The sequence below is a fragment of the Phyllostomus discolor genome, chromosome 5 (assembly GCF_004126475.2).
Source record: "Phyllostomus discolor isolate MPI-MPIP mPhyDis1 chromosome 5, mPhyDis1.pri.v3, whole genome shotgun sequence".
Taxonomy (NCBI): domain Eukaryota; kingdom Metazoa; phylum Chordata; class Mammalia; order Chiroptera; family Phyllostomidae; genus Phyllostomus; species Phyllostomus discolor.
The window spans coordinates 9,950,374-9,978,096 of NC_040907.2; the positions used below are offsets into that span (position 1 = coordinate 9,950,374).

The 27,723-nt window shown below is 57.4% G+C and overlaps 1 protein-coding gene across 1 annotated transcript; it reads left to right on the forward strand.

Moving 5' to 3' along the window:
* The first annotated feature begins 805 nt into the window (after window positions 1–805).
* PADI3 (peptidyl arginine deiminase 3) lies at window positions 806–27,409 on the forward strand. The gene is given in 20 exon segments (XM_036025386.1): window positions 806–948; window positions 7,967–8,147; window positions 10,372–10,444; window positions 13,783–13,844; window positions 14,855–14,972; window positions 15,246–15,371; window positions 16,676–16,740; window positions 16,743–16,812; window positions 16,815–16,855; window positions 17,053–17,156; window positions 17,249–17,348; window positions 17,350–17,361; window positions 19,108–19,215; window positions 20,362–20,513; window positions 21,646–21,790; window positions 21,900–22,014; window positions 23,827–23,900; window positions 25,254–25,284; window positions 25,287–25,378; window positions 27,099–27,409. Coding segments are annotated over 20 exon segments (1,995 nt in total). The 5' UTR covers window positions 806–856; the 3' UTR covers window positions 27,333–27,409.
* Window positions 27,410–27,723: the final 314 nt, after the last annotated feature.

A 27,723-nucleotide genomic window follows, 5' to 3' on the forward strand; every position in this document is an offset into this window, starting at 1 on the left:
TCTGACATTCTAAGCTTCCCCTGGTCGGAGAGGGTTTTCACCCTCCTTTCTCATTCCTTCCGAAGACTGTTGTATCATGAACAACAACAACAACAATTCCCGGAATAAAATAATGCCAAGCTCTGCGCAGCTCTGCCCACGTTGTCTCATTTAGCTGTACAGTCAGCCTTTATCAGATGTGAAAAGTGAGACACACAGCACGTAAGCGACTTGTACCCGGCCGCTCAGCCAGGATGTGGCTGAGGCAGGGCGACATCCAGGCCTTCTCATAAAACTCCCCACTCTTAGGAACCATGTTAGCGTTTCTCAAAGTGCATCACGATTCTTTGGGGTGCACTTTGTAATAAAAGCCCGGGTGCCAGGCTGTATCCTTAACCCGCTGTGTCAGACTAGGGGCGTGGCCCAGGAATCTGCATTTCACCAACTCCCTCACCACCATAGAGAAGCTCCCCACTAAGGTGTATCATCTCTGAAAAGGCAGGCAAAGGGGGTGAAGAGAGTGAATGTGGGAAGTGAGGAAGGGACCCAGATCAATACCACACATCTCTGTGCCCCTGCCCTACAAGGTCCTGGTGCCCTGGCTAAGTAACCTGTATCGACTTGCTCCCCTTTAAAGCCAGAAATGAACTCCCTCAGTGCTAGAGTGGGAGCAACAGGTTTATATGCAAATGTCAGTTTTTTTCCAGCCAATCCTGAGCTCCTGGCTCTGGGAAGGGGCTGGGGCTTCTAGAACTGCAGCCAATCAGCTCGCACTCTGAGATAAAGGGGCAGGGCCACAGTCTTTTAAACCACATTCCAAAGGGCCTGTATGTAGGCAGTGTTGAGTGTTGTGACCCCAGCCCAGTCCGAGGCCAGCATGTCCCCGCAGAGGATCGTGCGTGTGTCCCTGGAGCATCCCACCAGCGCTGTGTGCGTGGCTGGCATGGAGACACTTGTGGACATTTATGGGTAAGAGCCAGAGCCCTGGGGTGCGGACCTCCCTGGGCTCTGCCTATGAGCTGGGTAGGGCTTCCTCAGGGCTTGGGCCTGGCTCCGCTGCCTTCTCCTGAGCCTTGGCCTTGGATCACCAGCCAATCACAGAAGCTAGGGTCCTCACCTTTTGCAGCTGGGTTTCTTGAAGACTCTAGCCAGGGGACTTGAAATGTGGGAGACTAAAGCGGGGTACAGAGGCTCATAATGGCTGGGCTCTGGCCGGGGCCTTGGAGGTGCCGGTACGGTGGGACTTGAGCGTGTGGCTCTGTCCAGAGGACCCTGCAGGTTGGGCTGAGGGTCTGGCTGAGCACAGAAGAATAGGAAGAGACACACCACCCCTCCCCACCCCCTACCCCAACCTAGGAGCCTAAAAATAGGGCATCAGTCATTTTTTTTAATTGCATATACTTAGATAGCCTTTAGTGCTAGGCATGTTCTAAGAGCTTAACAAGCCTCTTGAATTTAACTTTTACAACAACCTTGAGAGATGAGTTTATTATTAGCTTCATTTTGTTTGACAGATAAGGAAATTGAGGCACAGAGGAGGCAAGCCTTTTGCTCAGGTCACTCGGTTACTAAGTGGCCACGCCAGGATTTAAACCCCTCCGTGGCCAGGAGTCATAGGAATGAAGCTGTCTGCGACTCGAGAAGGAGGGGTCTGGTTTCCTCTAGCCACTCTGTGCCCAGCATGATGCCCCTACTGTCTGCCCGTGTCCTTACGGCCAGTGGCTGGAGATGAGACCCGCCTTCTCCCTCTCCCAGGAAGACAAGGAGAGTTTGGCCAGGATCTCAGGAGCTGGGCTTTGGGAACCCCCAGGAAGCTGGCTCCTTAGCCTTTTGGGGAGTCTTCAGGGGCCCCAGCTCCTGAGGCTGAGCTGGGGCCATGGGTAGTCCCGGACCTGGGAGGGGAAAAGGCAGGGCCATGCCACTGTTGCCATTTTACAGACCAGGTTTCTCCGCCCCCGCACTGCGGACATGACAATTCCATGGGGGATGGGGTGGGCGTCTGCGGTGCCATCCTGTGCACTGAGATGCTGAGCAGCATCCCTGACCTGTGTCCGCTAGATGCCAGGAGCACGTCTTCCAATGTGGTAACCACAGCCGTCTCCAGACACTGTCGGACGTGCCCGGGGTGGGGGCACCCCAGCTGAGAACCAGTGTCCTAGATTGAAACTTAACAATTGCAGTGAACTTAGTTGGAAGCAGAGAGGAGGTGAGGGGCTGGTCACGGGAAGGAACCGAGTCTGAACAGGCCCAGCCCAGCTAGGTGTTGGGACCTAACATCTGGTTGCGGTTGGGTGTGCAGCGAGGAGTGGGAAGGGGATCTGGTGGCCTCTGAAGGAGACGGCAGCCACAGAGGCTGCTCCGGAGAAGTGATGAGTAAGGAGGGTTACCCGTGGGGCCAGGTTTCACAGCCTTTCCCACCACTGGGTGCCCGTGGGGTGACTCACCTGTCCCAGCCGGCTCCTGCCCATACGGCAGTTCGACCTGCCCCAGGAAGCCCGGGACTCGCTCCTCACTCTCAGGAAGAGTTCCCTGAGAGGCGGGAGGACAGACTGGGATCGAGAGGGGCAATGGCATCCTTGGGGCAACAGAGTGGGTGGGCCCTGTTGGGGTTTGCCGAGGAGGCCGCAGGTGGGGTAATCATGAGGTGCTGGGCTGGAGCCTGCCACACCTACGATCTAGGGATTCTTGGGTCCCGATGACCGAACCACCTCGGTCTTTCTTTCGGATCTAGTGTGTGCCCGGCACGGGAAGCCCAGCCCGCAGGTCCAGCAGGAGGTGGGTCACCTCCTCGCAGGGGTGCTGTGGAAGGGACGCCCGTCTTGTGAGTGGAACGGGACTGGGTTAGCGCCAAGGTCTCCTCCGGCTTGGTGACACCATGATCTAGCAATGCTGGTGCTTGGACTGTGGGCCAACAAGAGAAGGGGTGGCGGGCCCAGGGCTCCATTCTGGCTTTGCATTTTAGCGGCTGTCTGGCCTGGGGAAGGTCGCATAACCTCTCTGAGTCTGTCTTTATCTGTAGGATGGAGATGATAATAATAATGATGATAATAATAATAATAATAATAGCAATGATACTTAGAACCTGCTCCATCTAGTCACTGCCCTGGCAATTTACACGTGTTAGCTAATTCTCACAACCATTCTATGAGGTGGGCATTGTTATTCTCCGTGTTTCGTAGGTGAGAAAACTGAGGCCCAGAGAGGCTAAGTAACTTGCCCCATGTCACACAGCCCGTGAGGGGTGCAGAACCAGGATGCAGCCCAAGCAATCTGGCTTTTGCCTCAAAGGGCTATTGGGAAGAGTAAAGGAGACGGTGCATGTAGAGCATGTAGGCGATGCCTGGCATGTGATGAACACTCAGTTATGGTGACTGTCATCCTTATTATTGCTGTTACTGTTTTAAGGCTTTGTTCTGACCCTATGGACAGCCTTAAGTGTCCTTCAACCTGTCATACACAAGATGACTGGGGAACAACCTCTGAACCGTACTGGGAGAAGGAGGAGATGAGAAAAGAGAAATTAGCGTAGGCTGAGCAGTCAGGGCAGGCTTCCTGGAGGAAGGGTACAACCAGAGCCTTGAAGGATGAGCACAGGCAAGACCACTGGGCCCCTGTCTCTGAGAGAGTGGATTAGATCCCGTCTCCCTGCCTTCTGCTGAGCTGGAGATGGCCCTGCCTTGGTGAGGGGGCTTTGTTTGCCTGAGCAGGGATTCATTCCCACGCCGAGCCACGCCCTGGGATGCATGTGCAGCCAGGGTGGAGAGCTGCTGCCCTCAGTGGAGAGCACACAGCCCGCATCACCTTTCGCTCAGCAGAGGTGCCCTAATGGGATGAAAAGACTTGGGTACCGTTGGGCCAGTGAGCCTCTGTTTGGTCCAAGCCCTGTCACCATTCACTGTGTCCTTTGCAACAACTTTCTGCTTCCTTCTGGGCCTCAGTTTCCCCACATGTACCCTCAAGAGGTCAGCTCAGAGCCGTGGGTTTCCAGCTGTGCTCACAGAGGCCTCTGAGCCCCTCCCCAAAGCGCTGGAGCAGCTCCCCGCCACCCGCCACAGTGGGTGTGAGGGCTCCGACTGCGCGTGGGTAGTGGGGCCCTGGGAGGCAGGCACATCTCCGGCTCTTAACTGTTTGGGCTTTAGGATAGGTGTGTGGCTGCGTTTTCCTGGGGCAGGAAGAACGGGGGGCTGAGGAGGGGCAGTGATTCCCTGACCCTGGTTCTGGGGGAGAGGCCAGGATCTTGGAGTCTGGCTGAACAGGAGAGGCAGCTGGTACCACCCCTCAGGCCAGAGCCGCTTGGGCCTCGGTCTCCCTGACCCTGGGGACCACTCGGTGGGGACCTTGTTAACCTTTGTCTTCTCAGCTACAGGGGCCTTTCCTGTCAGTTTCTTGGCTCTGAAAGTCTGCTTTTGTCTCACCAGAGGTTGATGGGTTGGGGTTTGCCAGGCAGTGGGCACAGGACTGGCCATGAGTCCTGGCTCTGTCCCTCACCCCCTGTGTGACTTGGGCACGTCACCTGTCTTCTATGAGCCTTGGTTTCCTCATCTGTAAAGTGGGGATAACACGGCTACGGGAGCGACCCTCATCACCACTGTCACCGTCATCCTCTCCACCATCGGAGGGAAGACCTGAGATGCAAGGGAAGACCTGACTTGTCTTGGTTCCCAGGACAGGGTGGGCTCACGAGCTCCAGCCTCTCTGAGACGGCCCACCCTTAGCTGTGGTTCCAGTGTCACTGGGCTTTGGGATGGTTTTCAACACAGGTTCCAGGTACCTGCCTGCAGCACTTCTGGTTCTGGGATCTGTTTTCACCAGGAGGGCCTGAGATTGGCCACTATGAGGGTGACCTGCTGTCCCAGTTTGCCCAAGACCTTCGAGGTCTCGGCACCGAAAGTCCTGCACCCCAGGCAATGCCGCCATCCCTGGCGAACGTGAGCTGGGGGTCACCCCGCCGCATTTCACCCTCCACTCACCACCTGCTAGGCTGGCTGGGAGGGCGTGGTGCTGGGGGAGGGGCTTGTCTTGTGGGGGATGGAGGCTCCAAGCCACGTGAGCTCCCAGGGCTGAGCTGGGGGGGCTCTGTCCAGGGCAGCACGCTGGCAGCTTAGGCGGCCTTGCCCGAGGAAGAACTTCGTCCAGGTGGGCCTCTGGCCACTTCTGCTGTCCTCCAGGAAATGGGAAACCCGGATCCTTCCGTACCCGACACAGGTCTCCTCCCATCAGCCACTGCTTTGACTTTCCCAACACACAGCTTTTATGACGGGGGTGCGAGCACTGGACTGGGAGTCCGGAGCCCCAGCTTCTGGTCCCTTTTCTTGGAAGCCTCAGTTTTCCCGGCAGTGTAGTGAGGGCATGGGTTCAGGTGCCTCTGACTTTCACTCACCTCCAGCGTTTATACACACCCTGTCCTTTGATCTTCTCATGACCCCCACGTTATAGGTGCTGACCCTGAGGCAGAGGGAGGCCACATCCCTCCCCCAAGGTCGTGCACTTAGCATGTGTGGCGGGGCTGGGATTTGGACCCAGGCAGCCTGGCCCCGGAGCCCATAGGCTCAACCGCCTCACCATTAGGGGTGGAGTGTTGCCCCTCCTGATCAAGAACCATCGCTGGCTCCCCAGTGCAGAGGGGTGACATAAAATAAGCTTATTACAGCCTGACTTTCAACTTGACCCCCTAAGCCTACGTGGTAAAAATGTCTTCCCCTCAGATGTGTCTCCTCCTAGACTTTGTTCACTGGCCGTCCTCAGGGAAGCCCTCCCTGGCACCCTAGCCCACCCTCCCAAACTGCCTCTAGCTTCCTCTGCCTTCATTTACTTTAATCAGCCCTTGCCCCCTCTGGGCGGGCAGTTTTCCAAGCCTTTCCTATCACTTATCACCTATGAGTCTTGTGGTGGCCAGTGAGTTTGGCCAAGTGGGGGTCATTATCCCCCTTTATAGGTGAGGTTACTGAGCCCAGGGAGGCTAGGTGATGTATCCAAGGTCACCTGGCGCATGTGCGGCCCAGCCTGTCTAGTATCTGTCTCCTAACTCTGGTCCAGCCACCACGCGAGCTCTTTGCTTTTTCGGGTCCCCCTGGGGAAGGGGCACTGCCCCCTGCACCTTACATAGGACCTGGCCCAGGGAGGTCCGGGAGCTGGGCCAAAATACCCCACACCCAGGGGTTGGGGTGTGGGAACTGGTGGGAGAGCTATACCAGAAGGACAGTTAAGGGTGCTCAGCTCTAGCCCCTGGATGCGTTGGGGTCCTAGGGGCAGCTTGGGGTTGGGGGGATTCCACAGAAAGTTTGCAGGCTTCCTGGGGAGCTGGAGGCCAGGGGCCTAGGGCAGTGGGGCTGAGGGAGGAGCTGAGGGTGTCCCTGGCTATGGAGGGGCCCTTCATGCCTGGATCTGTCTTCATGTGCCTCTTTCTGGCTCTCCATCTCTCTGCGTCTCTCCCTGTCCCTTTGTCCCTCTCTGTCTCTGTGTCCCAATGCCTCTCTGTCCAGGTTCTCTGTGTCCCCTAATGGGGGCTGGCCCGCACACCCGGGACACAACAGAACAGAGGGCACCGCCAGCCCTGGGAATGACAGGTGGCGGGAGGGGGCCTGCCAGGTAAAATCTAGGGTGCCCTCCAGATGAACAATCAGCAATATTTTTGTACAAGCATGGCCTAAATACAGCAGAGGACATACTTACACGAAAGCAATGATTCATTCTTTATCTGAAATTCAAGTCCAGCTGGGCATTCTGTATTTTTATTTGCTTAGTCTAGCAGGAAAAACAGGTGTGTCGGCCCCTCATACCTGGTGAGGACACGAGGCAGGGCCGTGCCCTGGAGTGGGACCTCCTGATGCAGCAGAACTTGGGCTGGGCTGGTTGATTTCTCTCGTTCTCTCTCTTTAGAAAGCTACTATGAGAAGGGTCAGAACTGTGCTGGGGGTGGGGGCGGGGAGTGGAGAGGGTGCTTTGAAGGAGGGCAGGTCCCCTCCAGGCGGGGAAAGAGAGTGGAAAGGGCTTGGGGTGGAGTGACCCTCTGGGAAACACCGGGGAAGTCTCGTGCCCACCGAGCCTCAGTTTCCCCACGTGTGAATGGGAGTCACAGTCCCCTCCTGCTGGGGCCATGCTGAGGATCAGCTGAGCTGAGGTTCGGGAAGGCTCAGCCAGCCCAAGTGTGTAGGGGTGGGGCCTTGGGGGGGTTAGCATTAGTGTCGTTGTCACCCTTGGGGACGTGGTATGAATGTGGACTCAGGGACCAGAAGGCCTGTGTTTGGGTGCCAGTTCTGTCACTAGTTCCATGATCTTGGACAAATGACTTACCCTCAGTATCCCCGTCTGTAAAATGGGGACAACAGCACCTACCTCCTAGGTTACTGCAAGGATTACGTGACGTAATACACATGAAGACACTCAAGCAGGGCAGGTGCGTAGTACACCCAGTACGTGGTGGCTACCGTTAGACCTCAGTGCGTGTGTGTGCTGCTTCCTCCAGGAAGCCTGTTGGTCCCTTCGGCTCCCAGTGCCCCTCCCTACATGACCCCCGACTCCTGGGCCCCCAGCCCCATCTGCCTGCCCTCGGCTCCGAGTGGGACCGAAGGCTCTGGGGAAGGCAGTGGGTATATCTGCCTCAACCTGGCAGTGCCCGTGTGCACGGCGGGCCCCCCTCAGATGATAAGAAGATGAGCAGGCTACTTCCGACCAGAACTCCCAGACGAGCTGGAGCCGGGGAGGCTCCGTCCCAGGCCCAGGTGACAACACAGACTTCTGAACCCTACAGTCAATGCCCGGGAAACTCACAAGGGAAATGCGAAGGAACATAGAGCCTTGCAAGGCAAGGCTGTGTATACATTTGTGTGGGGTCCAGGATTGATCCCCAGGAGCTTCCTCTGAGGATCTGAGAGGCCTGGGTGGTCAGGGAAGGCTTCCTGGAGGAAGCAAGGGTTTAAGCCAAAGCTCAAGCACCTGAACCAGGGCTGCCCCTCTAGCACTTCCCATGACTCCCTGTGTTTCCCAGGTCCGTACCGGAGGGCTCAGAGATGTTCGAGGTCCACGGGACCCCTGGCGTGGACATCTACATCTCTCCGAGCCTGGAGAGGGGCCGGGAGCGTGCGGACACCAGGCGGTGGCGCTGTGACACAGGGTCGGAGATCATCGTGGTCATGAACTCTCCCAGCAATGACCTCAACGACAGCCATGTGAGTGGGTCCCCTGGTCTGGGCTCACAGCGGGGGGGGGGGGGGGGGGGGCGGGGCAGGGACGTGGCTTCTCAAGGGCCCAGCGCCCTCTCTCTCCCCAGAGTGCAGGGCAGCATGGTGGGTAAGTGCCCGGCCCTGGAGCCAGCCGGCTCTGCAGCTTAAAAACACGAAGTTTGTGTCCTCTGGCAAGTAGGGCCTCCGTCTCCCCACCTGTCGGGGGAGGATTGACTAGGTTATCTCTGCCACTCTGAATGGGGGAGAGGAAGCAGAGACTGGGCACAGGAAGGGGATGCTGCTTTCTGGGGAGACCCCCTTCCCCAAGGTGACATTTCCCCAAGCTGCCTCTCCTTCCTCTAACCCAGTCCCTCCCTGTCCCCATTCCCTTCTCAGAGGCACAGTGACTTCCTCCCTTGCTCTCCTCTCTCTGCTCACTCAGCTAACGAGAGCGAGTTTAACAAGCCGCAGCTGTAGTCAGCATTCTGGCCCCTGGGCACGAGACATTAAAAAGTGCGAGATATGGGGACACGGGGGGCTTGAGCTTGGCACACGTGATGCCACCTTAAATGGCCGACGGAACCAGGACTTGGCGTGTGGGAGGGGTGGGTTTACACCCCATGTCAGGAACAGTGTTTTAGAATGGAACACTGGCCCTTTAAGAGCGCTGACTGTGAGCCCAGGCTTGGATGACCCATGCAGCCCTCACAACAGCCCTGGGAGGTAGGGTCTGAGCCCTATGTCAGCGATGGGGCTACCAAGGTCCAGAGTAACTGTGCTGGGGCCGCACGGCTAGTCAGGAGGAGAGCCAGCACTCAGTGGGGACTGGCCCGAGAGCTGCGGCAGGCTCCGCCCATCACCGCCACCCTGGCTCCCACCCGTGCACGTGAACTGAGCCTCTGCACTGGGCTCTGGGAGGCAGCTGGGCAGGACTCGGGGCAAATGTTCTGCTGACAAGGAGACTGGGACCGAGAAGGGGCATGGCTCACCTGAGACCACACGGTCAGGTGAGCAGCAGGGTTGGTGATGGTCCGGACGGAGTCCCCGGGCAGGACAAGAGGACCGGCAGCCTGTGAGGTGCCCTGCTGAGCAGGGGGCCGTGTGGACAGCTCCCCTGCCTGGGCTCCAAGGACCTCAGGGGTGGACGAGGGTCAGAGTGTACTCCCTCCCCCGCCCCCTCCCCCCTCCTTTGGCCAGGATCCAGGCAAGCGTATGTCTGAGGCCAGTATTGTTGCTGGGGCCTGACACCTGGGGGTCAGTCATCACAGGGTTCGGGGGCTCCCAGGACCGAGGGGTGAGTGGTCTGAGTGAGATCCCAAACCCTCTGGTTGAGACGAGGCCATTGGAGCCAGGCAGCTGAGGGACCCCCATCACGAGGGAATGTCCCAGCAGAGGGCGGGGCCTCCAGTGGCTTTGTCGCCCTCACCATCTTCAGCCCCACCTTCGGCAGGTACAGGGTGCTTGCCGCGGGCCAGGCACCCTGCCCAGCCTGTCACCTGCGTTCCTCCCTCACTCCTCACAGCCTGTCATCAGCCCTGTGGGGGTAGGAGCTGTTATTATCCCCTCACTCTGCAGCTGAGGAAACTGAGGGCCAGAGCAGATAGTAACTTTTCCCAGGATGTTTACCTGTGTTGCATCCAGAGTCTGAGTTCTTACACAATGCTACCTGCCCACCAATGACAGTAGCTGATGTTTCTTGGGCACTCTCTATGAGATGTGTCTTTTACATGCGTTGTTTCTAAGCTGCACTATCACCCTCAGAGGTAGGAATCTGTATGGTCCCCATTTTGCGGGTGAGGAAACTGGGGGCTGGAAAAAAGGTGAAGGTCACAGAACCCAGAGGTGCTGGGTTCAAGTCCAGGCCTGCTCGAATCCCAGAGATAAGAACATCGGTTTGGAGAGGGTCCCTAAACCCTGCCCAGTCGGAACTCCACGTGTTACACACAGTGGGACTGAGACGCACCCCTGGGGCCAGGACCTGCCAAAATCACGTGGTAGTCATCAGCAGCGGGGGGCCCGGGCCTCCGTGGCCTCCCTCTGTGTCCCAAGGACAGTCCCATTTTACAGAAGGGCCCACCGAGGCATGGAGAAATAAATGGCAGAGAGAAGGCTGGAGGGAGAGCCGAGCTGGTAAACTCAAGTCTGGCACATGGCAATTCCCCAGACCTCCTTCCCTTTCGGGGGTGGAGGCTCCTGGCTTTAGACGCGACCCTGGCCCATCTCCCCGCAGGTTCAGATCTCCTACTACTCCAGCCGCCAGCCCCTGCCACTGGCGCACACGGTGCTCTACCTCACCTGTGTCGGTAAGTTGGGGGTCAAGCTGAGGGTGCGGCCAAGGGGCCTCGGCCCAGGGCAGGATGGGGAGCAGTCGGCAATGACACTGAGCGGGGATCTTTTTACCAAAGTCCGTCAGTTTTATTTTCTAACTTAAAGTAAGAAACGCACATTTAAAAAATTCCAACAGTACCAAAGAGTATCTAGTGGGCCCTTAAACAACAGGGGTCTGAACGGCACGGGCCCACTTACACACGGGTGGTTTTCCATTGATCCACGCAGTTCAACGGACCCATGCGGTTCGAACTTGTGTTGTTCAAAGGTCAGCTCCACGGTTGGGAAATCCGAGTCTGCAGGGGGCTGACCGGGGTTAATGTGCAAGGTCGGCGCCCCTCGCCTCCAGGGTGTTCACGAACCCACTGCAAACTGAAAAGCCACCCTCCCTCCCTCCAGCCTGAGACCCCAGTGTCCCAGGCCCTGCACCTGCTAGCGACACACTTGCTTCCACAGGCAGGCGCACACGCAGACCCATCTGTTCCCCCCTTTCTCGAGCAAGTGGACGCACGCAGACCTGGAACTAGACCTTGCTTTTTCCAGACTAAATTCTTTTGCCAGTGACCCATAACTTGATATACAAATTCCATGCGAGATGATGCAGATGTTGGAACTCTCAGACGGGAAATGTAAAGTAATCGTGATTAACGTATTAAAGGCTGTAGAGAAAAAGGTGGATGACATGCGTCAACAGATGGGGAATTTTAACAGAGAGACGAAAACTCTCAGAAGGATTCAAACGGGAACGCTAGAAATAAAAATCATGTCACAGTAACAGAGGAAACAAGCTTTTGGCGGGGGCCACAGGTAGACATGACACAGCGGAGAAATAACTGGTGACCTTGAAGACAGGACACGTGACCCAAACCGAAACACAAAGAGAAAGAAAGAAGGAAACAAACAAGACAACACAGCCGCTCTGGGACAGTATCAAACAGTCCAAACGCAACGACACGCCCATCGAAATAGAATGTCATTCCATCCAAATGGCTTTCTGAATGGAACTTTATCGAGCAGATCCTAAATCTCATACGGAAGAGCCAAGGGCAAGAAGAGCTGGAACAATTTTAAGCAAGAACAAGATGGAGGGATTGGTGGTGCCAAAGACTGTCCCCGGGTGGCAGTACCTGAGGCCGTGTGAGGCAGGTGCAGGATTTAAGTACAGACCAGATAGAACCAATGGGGAGCGGGACGTAGACCCCTGCTCACGTGGTGTTCACGTGAGAATCAGTAAGCGTGGAACCACGTCTAGTACTACACTCAAAAATAAACTTCACGTGAGTTAAAAATCTTAAGGTGAAATCAAAATTTTAAAGCTTTTAGAAGAGAGTATCTGTAAACTCAAGGTCAAGTTTGTCTTTTTTTTAAAAGATTTATTTATTTATTTTTAGAGAGGGAAGGGGGGGAGAGAGAGAGAGAGAGAGAAACATCAATGTGCGGTTGCTGGGGGTCATGGCCTGCAACCCAGGAATGTACCCTGGCTGGGAATCGAACCTGGGATACTTTGGTTCCCAGCCCGTGCTCAATCCACTGAGCTACGCCAGCCAGGGCTTCAAGTTTGTCTTTAACAAGGCAAACCAATAGCACAGATCCTGGGGGAAAGGTTGATAAGTTAGGCTGAATGAATATTTAGAACTTCCCTACAACAGAGGATGCTAAAAAAAATTCCAACTCTGGACTGGTAGAAGAAATTTGTAGTGCATATGTTTTACTCAGAGCATAGAGACTATGGAAAGCTTCAACCAATAAGAAAAAACCCCAAATAACTAGAAATCGGCAAGAAATATGAACAAGCAATTCACGGGAGAGAAAGCCCCAGTGGTCAGAACCCAGATGAAAAGATGCTCAACTCAGTGTTGCCCTGGGCGTGGAACCGGGGAGCCCCTTGCATCGTGGGTGGGGCGTGGAACCGGGGAGCCCCTTGCATCGTGGGTGGGCATTCGCACTGGCGCAAACACGCAGAGGGCACTGGGCGAGAGCTTAAGATGCTCCCCCCTCAGGAGGCATTTTTAGAAGCAGAACCGCTGACTCCCAGGAAATGCACAGTGTGAGTTTTGACAGATATTGCCAAATCGCACTCCCAAAAGACGACACCGCGTTACACACCGGCCACCGGCACCCAGGAGTGCCTTGCCAGCCCTGTGCACTATTAACCTCCTCCCGTTTTGCCGATCAGAGGGGTTGTATCTCATTGTTGCTTTAACGAGCTTTCCTTTGATTAGGGCTGAGGCCCGGTATCTCCCTGCCTCCCCCTCTCCAAACACACACACACATACCCTTGTTCACTGGGAAATAGACACACACACAGAAAAGTGCACAAAGCTCTATTTTCTATACATACACGTTAGCAAATAGTTACAGAGCAAACACTTGAACAGCCCTCACCCAGGTCAAGAAATGGAACGGGACCAGCACCCCAAGGTCCCCTCAGCTATATGCTCTCTGGTCCCTGGCCCCTGCCTCTAGAGGCGAGCACTAGCTTGTGATAAGCGTTCTCTTGCCTTTTCTTCGTGGTTTTATCGCCCGAATGTGCCTACCCAAGCGATACAGTCGAAGTCTGCCTTTCTTCGGATGTCCCGTGCGTGCAATCATGCTGTACTCGCTCCTTCCGGTTGGGCTTCTCTTGCCCACGTGCTTTTTGTGAGATGCCTTCACTGGTGGCGTGGTGGCTGGGTATCTTTTCCCACGTTTAAAAATTATTTCAAATTCTTCCCCCTCCTCCCTCCCCCAACCTCTCTCGCTGGAATGCTCCTCCACTCGTGTTACCAAATCTCCTCCAGGTCTAGCACGGCACGTTAAGAAGGTGGGGTGGAGGCTGGGATTTTCGGACTCTGAGGTGAGGGTGAGGCTCAGACAGGGCTCAGGCGGTAGATGACGGAGCTCGGGTTCACATCCACATCTGTCTGACACCGAATTCCAGGCTCCCTCTCCCACCCCACGGAGATGAGGCAGCTTCATTTCACACAGACCAAGAATGTCTAGGGCAGCCTGAGCTCAGTGCAGGGCGTGCCCCGACAGTGAGCGCTGTAGGGATGCAGAAGAGGGAGCAATCAGGGAAGGCTTCCTGGAGGAGGCAGCCTTTAATCTGGGCCTTTGCTCTGACCTGCCTCCTCTTCAAGGCCTCGTTCTTTCCTGAGGTCAGGGAGACAGGCTCCAGATGCCCCTACCTCTGGGCAGGGTCTTCTTGGAAATGACTTCTGTTTCCCTGGCCCCAGGTGGGCCCTGAGGGTGAAGGTAAAAAGTAAGGTCATAGGCTTGTGCTGACTTCCTGAGAACACCCTGTGGTGACTCACCCTCTGCCCTCCCCTTGCAGACATCGCTCTGGATTGCGACCTGAACTGTGAGGGCAGGCAGAACAGGAGCTTTGTGGACAAGGTAGGGCATCTCAGCCTGGGCCCAGACAGGGCTGCGGGGTTCGGAGCTGCTCTAGGCTGGGTTAATACAGGAGAGGCTGCTACAGCGCCCCCCTGCCTCCCAGTGGATGCCTTGGTCAGTGGAGCCCAGCTGGAGCCAGGCGTGGCTGGGGATGTTCTTTACCAGGAACAACGTCGTCAGCAAGAATTCTAAAGCACGCATGTGCCCAGCTCCGGGCCAGGCCTCGCTTGTGGGGAAGAGTCCTTCTGGACTTTCAGTCTAGGTCAGGGCTTGACAAACTTTTTCTGTAAAAACAACATAGTAAATATTTCAGGCTTCGCAGGCCATACAGTCTCTGTGGCAACTACTCCATTCTCCACTGAGGTGTGAAAAAACTATAGTCATTATGTAAACAAATGAATACCACTGTATTCTCGTAAAACTCAATTTACAAAAGCCGGTCGAGGGCTGGATTGGCCAGTGGGCCATAGTGTGCTAACTCCTTGATCGAGGTGAAGAGGGAGACCTACCAAGAATGAAACTGTTGGAGAACTTTGGGCTGAAGTGTGGTGGCAATTCGTGCAGTAGGAGTTCAGAGGAGACGGTCAAGGTGGGCTGGGGGCAGCGAGGAAGATTTTCTGGAAGACAGCCCCCTTGAGCTGGGCTCTAAAGGGGTATAAAAGGGAGGGCATGCTGGGTGATGGGAAGAGCAGAAGCCAAGGCCGGGAGGAGGGAGGATTTAGAATCAGGAAGTTGCCTGTTGAGAGAGGGGACATTGGCTGGAGACACATCACGGACATCCACGAAAGACGGCTGTTAGTTGGATTTGGTGATGTGGGCAGGAGGGAGCCACTGGGGTTTCTTGAGCTGGAGGTGCTCCCGTGAGAGTGGACCAGCCCTCATGGGGTGGGGTGAATGGGATGGGGTGAATGGGAAGGGAAGGGTCAAGGGTCAGTGAGGGGGTGGGGAGCTGTGGAGGGAGGTGAAAGTCTGGTCTGAGCGGCCAGCACAGTCTGCTTTATCACCAACAGCGCCAGTGGGTCTGGGGGCCCGAGGGGTACGGAGCCATCCTGCTGGTGAACTGTGACAGGGACGATGTGAACTGTGATGACCAGGACAACAGTGACCAGCACGTACGCTGCCTGCAAGGTGAGGGGGCGCAGGGTAGCCCATGTCCCTGGTGTCCGGGGTCATTGCTCAGTTAGCTTGTAGGAACCCCAGCCCCGGGAACAGCTCTGAAGCAGGAGCTGGGGGCCAGAGTTCCAGCTCCCGGACACACCTTACCGGTCCCCAAAACCTGCCTCAGACTGGCAGCGTTCTCTCACCTTCCTCTCCCTCCAGGGGAGCAGAGGGTGCTGACATTAGTTGAGCACCTACTGTGTGCCAGGCCCCTTTCCCCAGATTCTCTGTCTGGCTCCACAGACCTGGAAGACATGTCCGTCCTAGTCCTGCGGACCCAGGGCCCTGCTGCCCTCTTCGACGACCACAGACTTGTCCTGCACACCTCCAGCCATGATGCTAAGCGGGCACGGGTCTTCCACGCCTGCGGTGAGTTCACGGCCATGCCCTGCTGCCAGGGCCCTGGTTTCCCCTGCCTCGGGCCGGTGGGCGGGCTCTGCACAGGCGCTGCCCTGGCTCCCAGGCTGCCCCGGGGGCCTCTGCAGCTGCTCAGCTGGTGTCTCCGGCACAGCCCGGGCCTGGGGCGTTTTACGGGACGAATGAATTTTTAAATGTATTTTAAGCACATTTAGGAAATGTTGCTCCCCCACATTTCAAACATACACAAAAGTGGAGAACGGTGTAACAGCCCGCCCCCCGAGGCCACCCACTCTGACTCGACAGTTAGCAGTCACCGCTCTCGCCCGCCCGTTCGTTCCTCTCGCTTCCCGAGGTGTTTCTAAGCAGCCCCAGGCTCCACGGTGCTGTCCTCGCAGAAGTCAGTGTGCATCTCCTGAAAAAAAAAATACAATCACCACCGCCTCACGTAGCCACAATGCCATCTATCACAAGTCTGAGCAAGGGTATACACGACCTTTTAAAAATGCAAATGTATGCAAGTAGTAAGATGCTCACTTCTTAAAAAAAGACCAGAAAGGTATCAGCATACAGAGTAAAAAATAAGAGTCCCCAATCCCTAACCCTAAACCTGACTCTTAAAGCAAGTTCACTGTGAAGGATTTGGTATGCGTTCCAACAGACTTGTTTCTAGATGCATCATATGTGCCTGCGTGTGCCTGCATGTGCCTGCGTGTGTGTGGTGTGTACGTATTCTACCTCCCAAACTATTTCTTTTTAATTCAACATTTATTATATCTCTTTTCAACACCAAACTCTTTCTTTCATTGAACTTTATATTCAACACCTCTTTCTGTGTATTTATTGGCTCTGCTCCACTCTTTTTCCCAGCTGCATAGTATTCCAAAACATGGAGGTGCTGTAACGCATCTGGTCCCCTGAGACATATGGTCATGTACAGGGTTTGGATTTTACATATAAGTTCCCAAGGCTAGGGACCTTGCTCAGGTCTGTATCGGAGTGCAGAGCTGTGACTCACAGGTACACAGTAGGTGCTCAGTAGATATTTGTCAACCGACAAGGAAACAATCAGTGAAGACCCTCACCTAGAAGTGGCATTGCTGGTAGGGGGGCATGTTACTTTGTTGGATGCGGCCGACCTGCCCCCACCCCCCCGCCTTGCCAGCGCTGCATGGTGAGCAGCTTTCTCTCCTCTGCCCGTGGGAGTGAGACGGAGTCACCTGGCTCCCGTTCCTGGCGAGGTTGCACGGATCTCCTGCTCTCACACTCCCCAGGCCCTCCGGAGGAGCACAGCTGCCACTGCTGTCCCTCCAGAGGTCCCGAGGACTCGTGCGAGTCCTACAGGCACGTGCTGGGCCAGAACAAGGTGTCCTACGTGGTGCCCCCCGCTTCCAGGGGGACGAGGAGCGCTTCTTCGTGGAGGGCCTCTGCTTCCCCGACGCCGGCTTCCCGGGCTCGTCTCCTTCCACGTCACCCTGCTGGACGGCTCCAACGAGGTAGGGGGTGGCTGGGCGGAGCGGCGATGGGAGGCTCCCTCCTGGGAGAGACGGGCCCCGCTGGTGTGGAAAACCGCGGACTGCTCACTGCCTCCTCGAGACTGAGGCAAAGGGGCTCGCCCGGGCTCTCCGGCCCCCGGATCCCTGGGCCTCTGGACCCAAGGCCCGGGCTCTGTCCCCTCTGCTGTCCCCTGCAGGGTTTCTCCGAGTCCCCAATCTTCACCGACATGGTCGTGTTCCGCGTGGCGCCCTGGATTATGACGCCCAGCACCCTGCCGCCGCTGGAGGTGTACGTGTGCCGGTGAGTCTGGGGAACCCTGGGGGTCTCTTCTGGCCCCGGTGGCCCCTCTGGCCTGGCTCTGCCCTGAGCCACTCCCCTGGGCTTGTCTGCAGTGTGAGGAACAACACGCGTTTCGTGGACGCAGTGGCAGAGCTGGCCAGGGCGGCCGGCTGCAAGCTGACCATCTGCCCACAGACCGAGAACGAAATGAACCCGCTGGATCCAGGTACCACGGCCCACCGGGCGGGTGCCAGCCAGGACACCGGGGACACCGTCCTGGGAGGGGAGGCTGGCCTGTCCCAGCCGGGTGGGGCAGGGGGGCACACTGGGGAACCTCCAGGAGGACCTGGGCGCTGTGATCTCCCACCCCCAGGACACTTGCCCTTTTTCTACTCCTGAGTCCTAGAGCTTGGCCCCTCTCTCCAGAACTTTCTGGACAACCCAGCAACACATCTGACACTGGACTGCAACACCATCCCCCCGAGGATCTGGCTAAGCGCTGGGGTGCGCTACACACTCCCACTGCCCTTAGGCAACCCAGACCGCTAGTTCTCACACGGGGGGCGGGTGTTGTCCCCGAGGGATGCCCAGCACCTAGACATTCTGACTGTCACACGTAGGGTGGCGGATGCTACTGGCACGTGTCCCTGTGAAAAAAGAATGATCTGTGCCCCTGATGTCCGTGGTGCCGAGGCAAGAAGCCCTGATGTGGTGACCTATTACAGCACAAATCCCAGCTCTTGCAATCTAAGATGTAGCAGCGGTGCCAGCCAAGTGCCGCCAGGTTTGGAGGAAGGTTGGCGCGACCTGTGTCTGGAGGGGCTCCGTGATGGGCTCTTCTTGTCCATCTGAGCTGGACCAGATCTTGCAAGGGGATGCGTAATGATTTCTGCCGTTCAATGAGCACTTACGGCACGCCGTGGGTCCTTTGCCATCATGCCATTTCCTTCCTCTTGACAACTCCCCGTCATTGCCTCCCTGAGGAGCTCCCAGGGCTGCAAAGGCCCGGGGAGCTGGTAAGGGCCACGCTGGGACTCACGGACGGGGGTCCTGGCAGAGAGAAGGCACGTGCAGAGGCCCAGAGTGGGGAAGCATGAGGAAGGATGCTCACTCTGCCAGGGCCCCAGGTTCTGCGAGGGGATAGACTGGATGCGGGAGACCTGGAATGCCGGGCTAAGAGGGCGTGGTATGTGCTGGAGTCTCATCCAGCGCGGTGAAGGGCAGGAACTCCGGGTGTCAGACGAGTTGGATTTTGGGTTCGTGCTGTGCTGCGGGTTAGCTGTGCACCTTTGCAGCACAATACTGGAACCCTCTCTGCTCCTCACTTTTCCCTCGTGTGTAACATGGGTGTAGTCCGTGCATCCACACAGGCGTGTACATGCGGGGTGAACGGAGGGTAATACCCAATAAAGAGCCCAGGGCAGGGGCACGTAATAGCGAGCTTCCTCGTTGGGTATGTCGTTCGTCTGGGCGGGGCAAACCAGGGCCAGAGGGCTCACGGATTGGCCCCAGGGCAACGTGTGTATGGGTCTGAGAGGAGGCAGATCGGTCCCTCCTAGGTCCCCGCAGCCCCTATCCCACCACATGCAAACCCCTGCAAGGCCACACGGGAGGCCAGAGGCTCTTGCTGTGTTCCCAGGGGCTTGCTTGTCCAACATCAGGCCCCGCTGAGCCCCTTTCTCTGTGTACCGACTCTGCCCTGACCCAGCATGGCGACACCCCCGGGGTCATGTCCAGGTTCTTGTTCATTCCCGGCTGTCTTGCTGTGTGACCCTACGCAACTGCACCCCCTCTCTGAGCCTCCAGCACCTCCTCAGCCAGCAGACGTCACGGCCCCGGCCCTCTTCACTCCCAAGGACCGTGTTCCCTGAGGCAGAGACCTCCTGGGAGCGGTCTCCCTGGAAGTGCTCAGTGTCCAGCAGGCGTGGGAGGTTGTCGACGGTCCACAGCCGAGCGTCTCTGTCATTTGCAGGACGAGATGGAGCTGGGCTACGTTCAGGCGCCGCACAAGACCTTCCCGGTGGTCTTTGACTCCCCCAGGAACGGGGAGCTACAGGACTTCCCTTACAAACGGATCCTGGTGAGTGGTCGGGGTGCAGCCCAGCGCTGAGGGTGGGGGGACGTTGCTGGAGGGCCACACCAGGGCGTGGAGAACCATGATCTTTAAGGACAGGCATAGAGTTGCAGGTTAGACACAGGTTAAATTTCAGAAAAGCGGTGAGTATCGTTTGGGTGTATGTATGTCCCAGACATTGCATGGGACATGCTTATGCTAAAATATGTTTGTTGTAAAAGAAATAATAGAACATATTGTATATCTGGAATTCAAGTTTAACACGGGGCATCCTCTATTTTTATCTGCTAAACCTGGCAGCCCTGGACAGGGCGGGCAGGACGGCGCGCTCTTCAGAACACAGGTTTTGGAGTCAGAACAGCTCGGCTCTGTCACTCACAGGCTGTGTGGCTTTGCATGAGTCACTCTCCCTCTCTGAACCTCCGTTTCCTCATCAGTAAAAATGTCATCACAGCCCCGGCCCCACACGTGCTGTGAGGCTGCCCTTGTCTGCACAGAGGGGGCACGCTGGTACTACTGGTGACGAGGATAACTGTGCAGACAGCGGTGACTGACCAAGGCCCCCCACCCCAGGAAGGAGGGGATTCCATTGGTGCCTAGAGAACGGGAGCACCCCCCGCCCCCACCGCCGGATCACACAGCAGGCAGCGGCTCTCTCCTCTGAAGGTCCTTCTAAGACGTGGCCCCAGGAAATCCTCTCCTCTTCCAGGGTTGAAAGACTGAGGCTCAGAAGGCCGCCACCGGCCTCTTGGTTCCCAGGGACAGGCCACTCTAGAGCAGCCAGATGACTGTGCTTGGGCTGGACTTGGCAGAAGACCTGTGCAGAGAGAAAGGGGGTGGCCATGGCCTCAGGCTGTGTGTCTAGTGGGGGGCTCAGGGGCAGCCAGCGCCCTCTCTGCTGCCTCGCTGTGACCGTGGGGGAGACATGCTCTAACATGGCAGCAGGGCCAGCGGGCCTGTGTGTTTCCCAACGTTGGCCCTCCCACACGTGAAATATTGATCCCAGCCTCTGACTCAGTGTCTGCATCTGAAGAATGGGCAGCCGCTCCCACCTCATCTTTAAGGACTTCAGAACCCGGAAAGTTGCTGTAAGCTCTTCTCGGTGAGCTGTCTGCCCTCACCCCAGCCAGCCTGACTCGTTTCCCCTGCCAGGGTCCAGATTTCGGCTACGTGACCCGGGAACCACAAGGCAGCTCTGTGTGTGGCCTGGACTCCTTTGGGAACCTGGAGGTCAGCCCCCCCGTGGTGGCCAACGGGAAGGAGTACCCCCTGGGGCGGATCCTCATTGGGGGCAACCTGCCTGGGTGAGAGAGAGCGGGACAGATGGTGCTGGGATGGAGGCTGGGGCAGGGGTGAGGGAGGCCGAGGGGCCAGGGGCTACTACACTCCTCAGAGAGAACCGGAAAGGAGGAGTGATGAAATTGTAGTCCTAGACGGTGGGTAGGGAGGGCGCGGGCTCTTCACCAGACACCGTCCACTTAAATGGGAGTTTGAGAAGGCCAGAGCGAGCAGGGACCCAAGGCGTCATTCAACCCTTGTGTTTACACGTGGACCCAGAGAGGGTGAGCGACTGGAAAGATAACACCAAAGGCGAAGTTATGACTAGACTTGGGTCTTCGGATTCAGAAAATAAGTAGATGTTGCTACCAATTAACACTTAAACAGAAGAAAAAGCTTTCAGTCTCAATAGTCCTGGGAGAAACTGCATTTAAGTTAGAACTTGTTTATACTATGATGTAAATGACTACCATCAGATCTTTTCCTGAGAGCAGGAGAAGGGAGGTATAGGATGTGAGAAGTGAGATGGCAGCAACACACACACACACACACACACACACCACACACAGTAACAGCTTATGTCTTATTCAACATGTAACCACAGGGTGCCGATGGGAAAGCAAAGGAATTGTATGGTAACGGTTGTTTGCTGTATGATAGGCCAACACATAGAGTAACTACTCAGCAAAGCAGTTAGAACAGACTTGGGATCAAATGGCAGGACTCAGGAAGCTTGGAGGGGACTAACTGATCCCACAGAAGAGGAAGTTTGGGTAAGGCCACTAGATCCTTTTCCAGAAGGCAAAGAAAAATGGGATTAGAATTCACTACCATAAAATTCTGGGGCTTTGAGGCCCTTGGGGGTGATCTGTCCACCTCTCTCCCTACTCGTGTGCAGGAGGGTGAAGCTGCAGCAAAAGAAACGTAAGATAAACTCAGGAAGGACCACCCGTCATGGGGGTGGCATTCAGGGGTGAAATCGGTCTCCTGGAGAAGTGAGGATGGGGTCTGAGGACTTGTCTGGATGACAAAACATATATAGTCTTTCCTGCTTACAAAGGCCATGCAGAAATCTTAAACTCTTGTCTTTCCGTTACTGCACACGCTTTTTGTTCCTTTGTTTAGTTGAGCAACTTTTTTCAACTCTTTGGGCCCCAGGTCAAGCGGCCGCAGGGTCACCCAGGTGGTGCGGGACTTCCTCTACGCACAGAGGGTGCAGCCCCCGGTGGAGCTCTTCGTGGACTGGTTGGCCGTGGGCCACGTGGATGAGTTCCTGAGCTTCGTCCCGGCCTCCGATAGGAAGGTAGGGACTTGGGAGACAGGGCCGTTCCTGGAGCCGGGTCAGGCAGGGGATGAGCTCCCGGAGCCGTGCCGAGTCCAGGGGGCTCAGCCGGTCTGCTCTCTCCACGCAGGGCTTCCGGATGCTCCTGGCCAGCCCTGGCGCCTGCTTCAAGCTCTTCCAGGAAAAGCGGAAGTGGGGCCACGGCAGGGCCCTCCTGTTCGAAGGGCTGGTTGGTGGGTACCGGTGTCCCCCATCACAGCTCTCAACCCCCCTCACCTAAAGCAAGACGCATGGTACCTTGAGAGAGGGATGGCAAATTGAAAGCAGGACTGTTCCCCCCAAATCAGGAGCCCTCACTCTGCGACCACTTGCCTTGTTCCACCAGCCCCCGTGGGCTGCGGCTGGGGCAGAGCTGACAGGGAGCGCCATGGTGGATGATGGGGCAGGCTGGAGTGTGGCCAGCTTCATGCCTGGGACCAGCGTAGTCCCACAGGGCCCTCTGCTCAGAAGGGCCCCTGGCCTGAGGTTTGATGCCCAGCCGTCACTGTCTTGAAACTCGCAATAGTCTGTACTTTGTGAGAGAAATCTGATTGGTCAATGGACGGTCTATTGGGGGCTTGGACCCTGAGTTCATGGTGTTCCCGTGAACAGTCCTGTCTCCCGCTGCCTCCCGGACTGAGTCCCCACCCCCTCCCGGCACAGGCCTGGGACCCCATGAGAAGTGTAAGGAACACAGATCTCTCCCACCCCGATGCCCCCAGAGGGACCATGACCAGCCTCCTCTGAACCCTGATTAAACCTTAAAAACCCTCCTCCCCAAATGTTACGCACCAGGCAGGGAAGCTGTCGCCGTCTTGCCCTGCAGCACCAGGTTGCAGTGAACAAGGCCCAGGAAGAGGCCGAGCAGTTTTCCCAAGTGCCCAGCTGGGAAGGAGAGTGGGGGGGCTCACAGCTGTCAGGCCACAGGCAGCACCATGCTGTCCTGGCGACGGCCACGGCTATGACCAGGGAAGCCCAGCACCGCTAAATAACAACCTCCTTTGTGCCCAGCCACAGGCCTGTGCTGCACCCCAATTGTCCCGTTTGACCCCATGAAGGCCTGGGGGGATCCCTGTCACCCCCCTTCACACCTGAGAATGCCTGGAAGTCGGCCCCTGGCCCAGAGGCAAGGACGCAGCAGAGCTGGGCTGAACCCCAGCCATCCGACTGCAGCTGGGGTGGAAGGGAGTGCCCAAGTGGGTGGAGGGGGTGCCCGGCTGGCAGATGGGTCCAGGAAGCCATTTCCTTTCCCGTGGTCAAGGCTTGAGGCCCTTTGTGAGCCCTGGGCTTGCATTTGATCATAAGCCCCTCCCCGTTTCCTGGCTGTGAGACCCTGGGCAAGACTTTTACATCTCTGAGACTCAGCTTCCGGATTCGTGAGGGGATATTAGCGCATGTGCTGTGGGGCTGCAGTGGGGGCTGAGTGAGGCGCTAAATGTGGAGCTCCGATCTCAGGTGGAGCTCCGATCTAGCATGGTAAGAGCCAAGTAGACGGCAGCGGTGAGGATGGTGCTGGCTCTAACCTCCCCTTCCCTGTCCAGCCCCGTCTCCACAGACACCCCAGGCCTCCGCACACCCCATATGCTTCACCTCTTGGAGGGGCAGGGCCGGGGCCAGTGGTTCCACCATGGCTGGCCCCAGTGGGTAGGTGGTAACCCAGCCCCACCCTCACTACACAGAAGAAGAGGACTCATCACCAATTGCCCTGGGGGAGGGGCTTGTCAGTTCCCATGGAAAGGCATTACCCTTTCCTGCCTGATGCTCACAACGCCATGGTCCTCTCCCCCCTCCCTCCTCACACACCCAGGCTGGCACGGAGGCCAAGCTGAGCTCTGCTGGGTGGGGCCTACCAGCGCCTGGAAAGGCCAGGGAGCTGCTGACTCAGCAGGACCAGGAGCTGTGAACTTGGCCCCTGCCTGGCTGCTCCCCAGAGCAGGAGGCCCTCGCCGCCGTTATTGTTCCACGGAGGGGCCGGCGCCGGCCCCTCCCTCAGGTCTCTCTCTCCCCCCCACAGGGAGTGCAGGTCAACACCATCTCCATCAACCAGGTCCTCTCCGATGAAAGCCTCATCAGCTACAATAAGTTTGTGCAGGTACAAGGCACGGGCTGTGGGTAGAGGTGGGCAGGGCCGGGGACAGGGATGGGGACAGACGTCCGAGGCTCACGGTTCCCAAAAGCTCAGGCTGGAACAGGCCCAGACACAGGGGCTATGAGCTTCTCCTCTGACCCAGGAAAAATGGGTGGGTAAGCCATGTGCCTGTGAGGAGGACAAGCATTGCAGGCAGCGGGAACAGCACTGAGGGTGGCCCTGAGTAGAGCAATGGGGCTCAGAGTGTATGAGGACAAGCCAGGAGGTTCATAGGGTCACACGAGGCCTTGTAGGGCATTCCTGGGACATCGATTATGGCTCTGAGTGACACTGGACGTTACTGAGCAGGGGGAGGGTGTCGTGAGCAGAGGAGGGACCTGATCTGACTTAGGCTTTGGAAGGCTCTCTCTGCTGCTCTCTTGAGACTGTATCATCACATCACGGGGCAAGGGCAGACAGCGGGTCCCAGCAGCAAATGCATGGGCCCTCAGTTGTCTAAGCTTAATCGAGGGAATATTTACAGAGACACAGGCAGCATTTGGGGAAATCAACAAGGTCTGTGCAGTATCCCCAGGCTGGAAAGAGGGGAGCTGTCCCACCCCTAGGCCTGGAGGAATTAGGGACCAGAGCTGTGGCTGGAAGCCAGAGAGGTCACTATGGAAAGAGGGGTGTGAGTCAGGAGCTGTGACTGTCACAGCCAGCCCACAGTGACCTGGCAGGGAGGGATTAGGGGGAACCAATACCCCCCCACACTCTCCTCCTAGCCTCACCTCCTGCCTGTGTCCCCATTGGCTGGCCCTACCAGAAGCCAGTGGCACGGGACACCTGGTTCTCAAGGGTCAGCCTCCTGGGCCCAGAGCGGCAATGGTGTGCAGTGTGGCCGGAAGGGGACAGGATCTCTGGGATCCTACAGACACGAATGCCGAGATGGGGTCAGATGTGCAAGGATTTGATCGGGACCTCGGGGGAGAGGGGGAGGGGCTGGAGGAGACGGAAGCGCCGGCCCCGAGTGAAGGAGAAGGCAGGTGGGCTGGGGCATAGAAACTGGGAGCCGTCAGAGTCTGGGTGGTGTTCAAAACGTGAGACTGAAGGAGGAGGTTCCCTCGGGGGGAAGGGCGCAGAGAAGGGGGGACGGCTGAGGACGCGGCACTCTGGGCCCCCGTCCTTCTGAGCCCCGCTGGTGGGACAGGACCATGAGGACCAGCACACGGACAGGTACATTTTAATGAAGGAAAATCACAAAGGAAAGGCTGGTGCAGAGAGCCGGGCAGCCCACGCCTCCTTACCCAGACGACCCCGGGGCCCCCGATACACACAGGCCAGGGTTCCCAATGCCGCCTCCCTCGCTCCCCGCAGAGCTGCATCGACTGGAACCGGGAGGTGCTGAAGCGGAGCTGGGGCTGACGGAGCGGGACATCGTGGACATCCCGCAGCTCTTCAAGGCCGAGAAGAAGAAGGCGGTGGCCTTCTTCCCTGACTTGGTGAGGCCACCATCTGGGACGTAAGGTTCCCTCAAAACAGGCTTCAAGCCTCCGCTCTCCAGAGGAGCCGGATGTGTGCTGGCTGCCACGCTTGGGATTGTGGGGCCGGTGGGGGTGGCAGAGAGGAACAGGGCTTCCACGGTGGCCCAGAAGGGCTTCCGGTTGGCCGATCGTCGTGGTCCCTACAGATGCTCGCTGGCTGAGCCCCTTGCTCAAGGACCACCAGGAAAGGGCCCCCGCCCCACTCCCTGGGACCCCCTTGATGTGTGCGTAGTGAACAACATTGCATGAGGCCGTGTGTGTAAGGCCCACCATGTCAGCTGGGAGCATAGACAGCATCCATCCTGCTCCGTCCTCCTGGGTCACAGCCATTCACCCATTCCCCATACACTAGGGTGCCCTGCGTGGGATACAGAGACGATGCAGGCGGCTCCCTGCTCTCAAGCAGCCTCCAATCTAATCCAGAGGGGGACACGCCCCTTCTTTGAGGACCTGTCCCCGAGATCTGTTCTGTGTAATAAAGTGACGTGGCAGATCAGACAGACAATCCAAGAACGTGTCATGGAAGGAGTGGCCTTTGCTTGGGCCCCGAGGACTCAGACTCGGAACTTGCATCTGGAACACCTGGATGCAAGCAGGTCTGATTCAACGGGTCTGAGGCGGGGCCGGAGACACTGCCACCTTTCTAACCAGGACCCAAGTGACACAGACCTGCTGCTGGGGCCACACTTCGGATAGCACCCTGGAGAGCACCCATCTTCCCTCCCCGCACCCTCACCCCTCCCTGCCCCCACCCCTCCCACCTCCATCCCCATCCCCACCCCCATCCTCCCACCCCTCCTCCGCGGAACTCGCTCACCCATCACCACCCTTCGTCCTCCCACCCCTGGGCAACACCCCCGAAGCCGTGCTTCACTCCCCCCCCTCTTTTTCCTTCCCTCTCTGACTTTTTCCGCCCTCCTGATTTCCCCACTGTGAAGTCTCTCATCACTCCCCTTCCTGCACATCTGAGGCGGCCTTGCAAGTACCTGTGGGTCTCCAGAAGCTCGTGCGTGGGCTCAGATTCCTGTGTTTGCAGAAAACAGAGGGCTCCCGAGCTAGCGGCAGCCAGGGAGGGAGATTTAATATAAGGACACCACGAAAGCGGAGCACAGGGATGGCTGAGTGGGGGCCTCAGGGGGCCTGGAACCATCTCTTAACACTGCATCTATTTACGTTACTCTCCTCCCCCCTCCTCCTCCTCCCTCCCGCCTCCTCCAGCCTGGCTCCCTTTGCTTCTCTGTCCCTGACGATGGACATGAACATGGCCAGGCACCATAGATACAGACACGGAGACTGACTTGACTCTCCTGCCCCTCAGCTTCAGAAATTCGAGCGAGAGGATCTGATTGGTCTGGCTCGGCTTGGACGTCTACCCTGGTCCATGTAGGCTAAAGGGTTGGGATTCTGTGGCCCAGGTGTGGCGTCCACCACAATCCACCAATCAGGAGAGCAGTCCCTGGAGAAATCAGCTGCCATCGTGAGCTCTGCGGGTGCTCCTGGGAAGGCACAGCTGGCTGGAATTCTTACGGGCCAGGCCCCTCTCCCGCCGCGTGGAAGGGCGAGTAGCTATTTTCGAGGGCTGCCTTAAAGACAAACTCCACTGCCCAGGTGGGGTGAAGGGGTGGGGTGGGAGCTGAGGACGAAGTGCCGCCCCTGACCTGGGACCTCCCCTCCGCAGGTGAACATGCTGGTGCTGGGCAAGCACCTGGGCATCCCCAAGCCCTTCGGGCCCATCATCCACGGCCGCTGCTGCCTGGAGGAGAAGGTGCGGGCGCTGCTGGAGCCGCTGGGCCTCTGCTGCACCTTCATCGACGACTTCACCCCGTACCACATGCTGCACGGCGAGGTGCACTGCGGGACCAACGTGCGCAGGCAGCCCTTCTCCTTCAAGTGGTGGCACATGGTGCCCTGAGCCTGTCCCCGCCCCCTGCCATCCTCTCCCCCTGGGGTGGGACATCGGCCCCCAGGTGATGGAGACTGAGACAGGCCCCTAAGTGATAAGTGTCAGGAGACCCCAAGTGCCCAGGTGGAATGCCAAGGGTGACTCGTCCCTCTCCAAAGCCTGTTTCCTGGAAGTGTTCCTGCCTCATCTGCAACCCATCTGCTCCTCGGGCTTGATTCCACTTGGCCTGTGAAGGAGGACCTCATTTCTTGTGGCCTCTTCTGCAGATCAACACGACCCGTGGGGGCTCCTCCAGACACCCCCACCCCCAAACCCTCCCTTTGCAGCCAAATTCACTTTGGGATCTAGAAACATCCCGCACCTCATCCATCCTTTCGGCCTGTGTGTCCTAAGGGAGGAA